The sequence below is a fragment of the Eretmochelys imbricata genome, chromosome 5 (assembly GCF_965152235.1).
Source record: "Eretmochelys imbricata isolate rEreImb1 chromosome 5, rEreImb1.hap1, whole genome shotgun sequence".
Lineage (NCBI taxonomy): Eukaryota > Metazoa > Chordata > Testudines > Cheloniidae > Eretmochelys > Eretmochelys imbricata.
In genome coordinates this window covers 128,311,551-128,320,643 of record NC_135576.1, presented here as the reverse complement: position 1 = coordinate 128,320,643, position 9,093 = coordinate 128,311,551, and the positions used below count along the sequence as shown (strand labels likewise).

General features: G+C 46.0%; 1 protein-coding gene across 1 annotated transcript; it reads left to right on the top strand.

Moving 5' to 3' along the window:
- The first annotated feature begins 2,025 nt into the window (after positions 1 to 2,025).
- On the top strand, positions 2,026 to 9,093 carry ATP5ME (ATP synthase membrane subunit e). The gene is made up of 4 exons (XM_077817878.1): positions 2,026 to 2,176; positions 5,480 to 5,534; positions 7,384 to 7,482; positions 8,949 to 9,093. The coding sequence occupies exons 1-4, from the start codon at positions 2,141 to 2,143 to the stop codon at positions 8,972 to 8,974; spliced, it is 216 nt and encodes a 71-aa protein (XP_077674004.1). The 5' UTR covers positions 2,026 to 2,140; the 3' UTR covers positions 8,975 to 9,093.

Genomic DNA, 9,093 nt, shown 5'->3' with positions numbered 1-9,093 from the left:
AATCTAAAGATAACACACCAGTCCTTAAACCAGGGCCCTCAGAGAATATCAGAATACAGCATAATTAGCAAATGTTGTGTTTGCAGCTGCCTCTTCTACTGAGAGATGAGATGAGAGAGACTGCTTCTTTCACAGATAATGTGGCACGCTAGACTAAGACATAAAAAAGTTTCTAATATACTACACTTTCTTATAATATACATGTGCCTTCCACAATATGTAAGTTAGACTTCAATTCTGCAATGGATACCCTGTACAGCTATGCTAGTCTGTGTTAGTAGTTCACAATGCAGGAGTAGGCACCAAAGGGTTGAATCTGATGAAGTGGGTTTTAGCCCACGAAAGCTTATGCCCAGATTAATTTGTTAGTCTCTAAAGTGCCACAAGGCCTCCTCCTTGTTTTTGCTGATACAGACTAACACAGCTACCCCTCTGAAACCTGGCACCAAAGGGAAACACTTGTAAACATGTTTTGTTTGTCATTTAAATAAAAATGTCTGTAGATGGAGTTCATACAGTACTTCTTCAAGTTGGGGACAATACATTCAGTTTGATTCTTTTCTGATTTTCTCGCTCATCTGCAACTCTAGATTCAATGGCATTTGGAATAGAGCTTAACTGTTTTAGCATGTCATCACACCGTTGGTAATTCAAACTAAGAGAGCTGCTGCAGGAACAGGATTTATATATTTAATATTTTTTTTAAAAGTCACCTAGAATTTCTTTCATATAGAATAAAAGGAGTGTAGAGATAAAGAAAAATAAATGAATGAAAAATACCGGCTGATTGTTACTACATGAGGTCACCGGGCGCAGCGGGCGCGAAGGAACGTTAGTGGGGGCACAAGCTGCGCCTGCGGCGGAGGTCCCCGCACCCCCGAAAACTCCTGCGTCACCCGCCCCCGACAGCCTTACCCAGGCAACTGACTCACACGCACCAGAGTCCCACTTCCGCGGCGCTTGCACGTCACACACACACCTGACACACTTGCACGCCTGCCACACACACACCAGAGTCCACCTCAGTAATGAACTTTCTCAGCCATTTAGCAGGTGCAGTTCTGGAAATCTGGTGATTTTATGTGACACGATACCTTCTGTGTGTAGGTGATGAATATACCTTTCCTTATTTGCACACATCACAAAGTAAGTGGGTTGTGACCCTGCACTCCGTGTCCTTGGCACACACACGCCATGTCAGACGCAAGCCCTCTGTTGTTTTCCCTGCCCAGAAGAGGTGCCCAGGGGAGTGACTGATAAGCAGGGCAGAGGTGGCCACTGCCACCGTGGGATTCAAGAAGGGTGACCAGATTAAACGGAGAAAATATCGGGACACATGGGAGAAGGGAAAAAAAAAAAAGCCGCCGGAGTTGCCGAAGCAACACACACCCACACACACACCCCACGCTGCGGGACAAAGACCTAAAAATTGGGACGCCTGGTCACCCTAGATTCAGGGCCTGGGTAAACTGTGTTAAACAGCAGAAGTGGCCAGGGCCTAGTGTTCAAAACCGCTGTGACACGTGGACGCATGAGAGGTCTTGTGCGTATGCGTGTGACGTGCAAGTGTCGGGGGGCTCTGGTGTGCGTGTGGCAGGGGTGCAAGTGTGTCAGGCGTGTGTGTGACGTGCAAGCGCCGCGGAAGTGGGACTCTGGTGCGTGTGAGTCAGTTGCCTGGGTAAGCCTGTCGGGGGCGGGCGACGCAGGAGGTTTCGGGGGTGCGGGGACCTCCGCCGCAGGCGCAGCTTGTGCCCCCACTAACGTTCCTTCGCGCCCGCTGCGCCCGGCTAACGGCTCTGCACGCGGGCCGGGGCGGGACGCTCCCCCTCTCAGGCTGCCCCGCCCCCGCCCTTGCCCTTGCCCTCGCCCTGTGCTGCTCTACCAGGCAAGCACAGGGGAAGGAGCAGGTTCTCGCCTCGTTGTGAGGCGCTGGGGGCGGAGCTAGGCAAACCCGCCCGCTCCAAGAAGGGAGAATCACCCTCGCTCCCAGCAGCCCTGCACGCGCCCTTGTTTGTCTCGCACGCGCGCGCGTGCGCGCGCACCTTCCTTCCTTCCTTCCTTCGCCTCCACGTTCCCGTAATTCTCCGCGGGGGTGGGCTCTCTTTGAACGTCACTTCCGGCTCCTTCCGGTTTCAACGAGATGGTTCCTCCGGTGCAGGTGTCGCCGCTCATCAAGGTAAGGGGGCTGGACGCGTTGTCCGGGGTTGCTGGGGCTCGAACCGGCTCCCTCGGCCCCGCCAGCCCCTTGGGGCGGAGCCGGGCCAGGCCAGGTCCGGGCGGGGGAAGGTGACCCTGGGGGAGGTCAGAGCTGGGCCTCGCGGGGGATCGACCCAGATCGGGCTTCGCCGGCCCCTCCCCCGCTGCCTTAGTTCGTGTCTCTGAACCGCCTCCTGGCTGCGGGCCCGGCCGGCGCTGGGCGCCTCTTCAATCCGGGGAAACGGGCCGGCCTTGGCGCCGCCTCCGCGCCCCCGTCGTCCGTTAGCGGGCGGGGGCCGGTCTCTGCCGTGTAGTAAACTGCTCCGTGTACGAATGTGCTACTGGTAGCAAAAAGAAAAGGAGTCCTTGTGGCACCTTAGAGACTAACCAATTTATTTGAGCATGAGCTTTCGTGAGCTACAGCTCACTTCATCGGATGCATACCGTGGAAACTGCAGCAGACTTTATATATACACAGAGAATATGAAACAATACCTCCTCCCACCCCACTGTCCTGCTGGTAATAGCTTATCTAAAGTGAGCAACAGGTTAGGCCATTTCCAGCACAAATCCAGGTTTTCTCACCCTCCACCCCCCACACAAATTCACTCTCCTGCTGGTGATAGCCCATCCAAAGTGACAACTCTTTATACAATGTGCATGATAATGAAGTTAGGCCATTTCCTGCACAAATAGCAGTTACTGATACGCTAGACGGTAAGAAACTGCTATGGTAGTAAACGGCTACCCGATGTATCAAATCCCTACAGGTAGCAGCTTCTTGCACTGTACTGTGTGTGAAATTGTGACGTGTAGAAATTATTTGTACATAGATTGTAAGAAGCAGCTTTTGTGAAAAGATGCTACTTGATTCTTACATACTTGAAAACTGTTATCATGCTTCAATTTTTCCTTATAGGTCATGTTTTCTAATCTTAATTTTTTTTTCTGAACTTTCTCCAATTTGACCACATCTTTCCTGAAATGTGGTGCCCACAACTGTACACAATACTCCAGTTGAGGCCTAATAAGCGCAGAGTAGAGTGGACATCCCAGAGTGATGTTCTGGTTTTTGCAGCAGCGTTACACTGGTCACTCATATTCAGTTTGTGGTCCACTAGGACCCCCTAGATCCCCTTCCACAATACTCCTTCCTAGGAAGTCATGTCCCATTTTGTATGTGTGCAGCTTGTTATCATTCACAAACTTTATAAGTGTACTCTCTGTGCCATTATCTCAATCATTGATTAAGATTTTGAATAGAAACTTTATCCAGAACTATTCTCTGGAGAACTCCACTCATTATGCTCTTTCAGCCTGTGAATCACTGATAACTACTGTCAGAACTGTTTTCCAACTAGTTTTGCACCGATCATATTTTAGCTAGGTTGCATTTCCATAGTTTGTTTTTGAGAAAGTCATGGGAGACTGTATCAAAAAGCCTTACTAAAGGCAAGATGACCACTCTTCCCCCCCACCCCCCATCCACAAGGCTTGTTACACTGTTAAAGAAAGCTATCGTTTTGGTTTTTACGTGTGAGACTGCTTGAATTACCTATATCAGATATCCTTTTTTAGCAAAGTAGGACCTGCCACTGCTGCAGGTAGCACAGTCCTACAGATAGCATTTTCACACACATGTGTAAGAAACAGCAAACTGTAGGGATGTGCTGCTACCTGTAACACTGCAATCTTATGTAGCTAATTCCTACAGATAAGTCTCACATAGCAGTTTCTCTCACCATAGGTATCTGTAGGAATTAGCTTCATCAGATTGCAGTGTTACAGGTAGCAGCACATCCCTACAGTTTGCAGTTTCTTACAAGCATTTGTGTGTGTGAAAATGCTATCTGTAGGACCGTGCTACCTGCTAGCCCGTGCCGCTTGGCCCGTGCCGCTTCCCGCAGCCCCCATTAGCCTGGAGCGGCGAACCGCAGCCAGTGGGAGCCATGATCAGTCAAACTTGCGGACCTGGCGGGTAAACAAACCGGTCCGGCCCACCAGGGGCTTTCCCTGAACAAGCAGCGGACCGGCTTTGAGAACCACTGGTGCAAACATAGCCTCAGTAGGTTAGATCAGACAAAGAGGAACTGCATAGACTAGACATTGGAATGCCTGTGCCTTTAAGAACCCAGCCCTGGGAAGCCGATGCTGAGAGGTGCTGTCTGTGAGAGGGGAAATAAAAAAGCCCCTTTGCCCCCCACCATTTTTGCAAACACTGATGTCTCAGTCCCGCTGGGGTAACCGTTACCCCCTGTGCCCCTGCCTCTGCCAGGTTTTACCCTCTGCCAGCACCTCACCACGAGCCTAACTCCTGCTCCTCCCTCCCCATCCCTGATTTTTGCCCTTTAGCCCCTCTCCTAATGCTGCCTCCAGCTGCTTAACCCCCCGAACAGTCAGTTTCCACCCCTGCTCAGACCCCGGCCACCCCTCTGCACCGATTTGCCCCCTTTGCCCCTTTTTAACTCTTGTAAATAGCAGTCAGCAGAATTTTTACGGTCAATAAGGACAGGGTGAAGGGCAGTGGCTTCAGCAGATGTTACTGAGCATGCTCAGTTTGTGTGACCATACAAAAAAGCCACTTGGATCAAATAAAAAAGCCTCTTCCTCCTCCCCCCAACAAACTTTTCAAGCACTAGTGTCTCAGTCTCACTGGGGTAACTGCTACCCCCTGTGCCCCTGCCTGTGCCAGGTTTTGCCCCCGTCACTCTCTGCCAGCGCCTCACCCCTGGGCTTAACTCTGCCTCTTCCTCCCCTCATTCCTGATTTTGCCATTTAGCCTCTCTCCTAATGCTGCCTCCAGCTGCTTGACCCCCCCGACCAGTACATTTCCACCCCCTGCTCAGACCCTGGCCACCCCCAGCTCCGATTCACCCCCTTTGCCACTTTTTAACCCCTGTCAAAAGCAGTCCCCAGAATCTTAAGGCTAATAAGGGCACGGTGAAGGGCAGTGGCTTCAGCAGATGTACTGAGCATGCTCAGTACACTGTAAGTAGCACATTCCTATGCAGAGCAATTTACTACACTACACCTGGTGCTGCGAGCTCAGGGTTGGTATCTGGGCTGGGCTGAGCCGGGCTGGCCTGGAGGAAACCCTCCTGAGCCACGCTTTAAGGTGGGGCCAGCCCTGGGCTGGTACCTATTCCTCCTCCCAATGGCGTGTGGTGCCTGGGATCTCAGCTACCCAAGCCGCAGGTACCATCTAGCTTGTTCCACTGTCCTACAGCCGGAAAACCAGCATCCCTCTCTGTATGCAAAATAAAGTATTTCCTTCCTTCGGCAGTTCACCAGGTACTCAGCCCTACTGATTGGGATGCTCTACGGGAAGAAGCGATATGGTAAGTGCCAAAACTGCGTTTATTGCTGCAGGAGAAACTATTAAATTTCACTCACTGGCCACTAATATCTAAGACCCTGCTATATTCTGGTGGTCTCTGACGTATAGGAGGTCAGGTTAGATGATTTGGTAGTCCCTTCCGGCCTTAAACTCTGTGACTGTCTATTTTGACCAATCAGTTCCTAGTGTGATTAGCAGAATAAGACATAAGTCTGTGTTTTCATTTCTTTGCAGTGTTGTAATTGTGTTGGTCCCAGATGAGACAGACAAGATGGGTGAGATAATATATTTTATTGGACCAACTTCTGTTGGTGAAATAGACAAGCTTTTGAGCTACACAGAGCTCTTTTTTAGTGACCTGAAGTTGGTCCAATAAAAGAGATTACTTCATCCACCTTTTCTTTTCATCTTGAATATAAAAACAATTTATTATCATTTTTATTAGAATATAAACTTTGAAATTACATAAGTTATCAGTCAGAAGTTTATTAGTCTTTAATGATGCTGGTGTATTTGGGATTATATTTGCTAAATCCAGTCAGTAGAAAAAAGATTAGGTATAATTAAACATTTGTTGGTAATTTGTCTACTTAGTTTGATGTCTTGAATAGTAAAGTGAGCATACATGAGGATATACAAAATATTAAGCTTTTAATTATATATATTGTGTGGCACCTTGAAATTGGTGAGCATGTTGTCTGGCATGTGCATAAAGTTCTTGTTAGTATTAAATTTAGGCATGGCAAAGAAGAGCCTGAAGGAGGAATGTGAGGTCGCTTTGAAGATGTTTTTCAGGAAGCTTCTCCCAAGAGCAGCATAGGAGAGGAGAATAGCACAAAGGTGCTTGTTTGAAAACCTAACTGGTGAGGGAGGCTGTTATCACTGGCCGATCAGAGATTGGCATTTGAGTAACCTATGCAAAACTGCCTGAAATAGAGGATTGAACCACTTTGACTAAATCAGTTTTTTATCTTAGTTAACTCACTATTTCACAAAAAGAACACTGTCGAGATGAGCCATAAGTCCTCGACAGCATTGGCTTCTATGGCATTGTGCACTCTAAGTCAACGGTTCTCAAACTGTGGGTCATGATCCCTTTTTAATGGGGTTGCCAGGGCTGGCATTAGACTTGTCCAAGCCCCACAGCCTGGGGCCGAAGGCCGAGCCTGAGGGCTTCAGTCTGGGCAGCAGGGCTCAGGTTACAGGCCCCCCGCCCGGGGCTGAAGTCCTTGGGCTTCCCCGCCACCCCCCACCTGGTATGGTGTGACTTGGGTGGGCTCAGGGTTTAGTTGCCCTCCTGTGGTTGTACAGTAATTTTTGTTGTCAGAAGTGGGTCGCGGTGCAATGAAGTTTGAAAACCGTCGCCCTAAGTGTTGAGGTTTGTTGCATCACTATAGCTGCCCCAGTATTAACACTGCACTGGTGTAAAGAGTTAATGCAGTTTTACACCAGTGTAGTATGTTGACACAAGATTTTTGCACTGCTGCATTTACACTGGTACAAAAAAGTATATGAGGCCAAAGTCCTTCCGTTTTAGGATGATGAGTCTACATTAAATGCCTTGGGTAGAGCAGAAATAGTTGCTTCTTAAGTTCTTGTTAATTAGCTGGCAAAAAGTTTGCACTTGTGGAAGATGAAATGTATTTTTTCACTGACTTAAAGATGCAGAATTCTAAAGTATTTAGTGATAATTAACTTAAAACTGGAGCTAGTTGTATGCAAATTTTCCAAGTCCCACTGGCTAAATGAGATTTTTTTTTTCCCATTGAGGAGGTAGTTTCTAAAAGTCTTATGTGTAGAGTGCCTTAGATAAAAGGTTATGGGTAGATAACATTTTTGTTCAATGACAGACTACCTAAAGCCTGTTGCTGAAGAGGAAAGGAGAATAGAAGGTGAAGAGAAAAAGAAGCGTGAAGAATTGGAACGAATTGCAAAAGAATTGGCAGAAGGTATTTTTTTTTTAAATGTTAGCATACCCATTCTGTACCCTAAAAGTACACAGAAAAATACTGTTTGAAGGTATCCGCTTTAAAAAAAAAAAAAGACACCGTAAAGTGGCTTAGATGAACATGGATGAAAATGTTTTCACATGTGGCTTTTAATTTAAATGTCTTTATTAAAACTAATACCAGCATGGTGGAAAATACAGATATCAGTGTGTTAGTGCATGATTATCAGAAAATAAAACTCAAAAAAACCCTATTTTAATGTAGTTGTCCAAGCTGAAACACAGTACAAACACTGTACATTTACAGTCCTAAACAGCAGAAAGGGTGACAAACTAGTTATTTTCAAGTACTCAATAGTAAGTCTTTATATTACAGGCAAATAGTTTTATAAATCCTATTTCATTTATTTAAAGTAAGGAGAATAAAATAATCAAACTTTGAGTTTTTTCATTTGAAGAAGAATCTCTTTGGGAAGATTTTTATTAGACAACAGGCTGAACTAGATGATGATGGCAAGATCCTTCTCGTTCTGTGTCTCAGTTTTCACTTCATATTAAGTTTGTACTAATAAGCACCAGATATTAAGAATAAGCTGAAATTTTGCCCACAAGACTTTAACTGTCTTCTCACATCTATATTATGCCAGGTGAGAATGGGCGCTAAATAGTAGGAAGGAAGGTGCTAAGTCAGTTCTGACTTACTGGTGTAATAACACCAGTTACTTCTCACATTCTGGATGTAGAGGCAGTAATGGAATGGGTACATAAAATTATTTTTAACACTTGCAGACTCTGTTGGTTGGCCTTGGCTGTGGAACAGCCTACTTAAAAAACTAATGGGACTTGTATGGAATTTTAGGTACGCGAAACTTAAATTTGGTTGAAGTGTGTTCCTGGGAGTAGCAACACCTTCAGAAAGACTGAGCATGAATCTTCAAAGCTCACACATTGTATTAGTACAGAGGTTACCAGACTTTTTTCTTAGGGTAGAGTCCTTCATTTTCATAAAGTGTATCATGGATTACATAATGGAAAGTGGGAAGATAGGTAAACTGCTTGCTTCCCATTAACAATTGCCTAACATCCCTGTGGTAAGGAGAGTAGTTACTTGCATTAAATATTTAAATGTTACTTTTCCATATATTATTGGCTCACTGAATGCAGGTTAGCTACTAGAAGTGAAGAGAGTCAGCAGCATGTGGCCCTATGCACAGACTACACTTTGGGAGTGTCTGTATTTGAAACGCTGAATTTTTGAAACATTGAAACTTTAAACCAAACAGCTTCAGAGTGAACACAAGGAAAATGCAAAATCATTTGCTAAAAGCTGGTTAGGGAGAACTGGCAATTTTCAAAGATTTTTTTTTTAAAGAGGTCATCTTTTTCTTCACAGAGGCTTTGATATATCTGTGATGTGTTTGCATTGTAGAGCAGTGAGCTAACCTGACTCTCTCTCTCCCCTTTCAGCCAGTGAAGAGTCTATACTGAAATGAACAAATTGCATTGGACATCATTTTCATCTTCAGCAAAATCTGAAGCCTTGAATTAGCTATGTTAAGTTCATTTAAGCACTATATTTACTGTTTCCATCAATAAATACTTGTGAACAGTA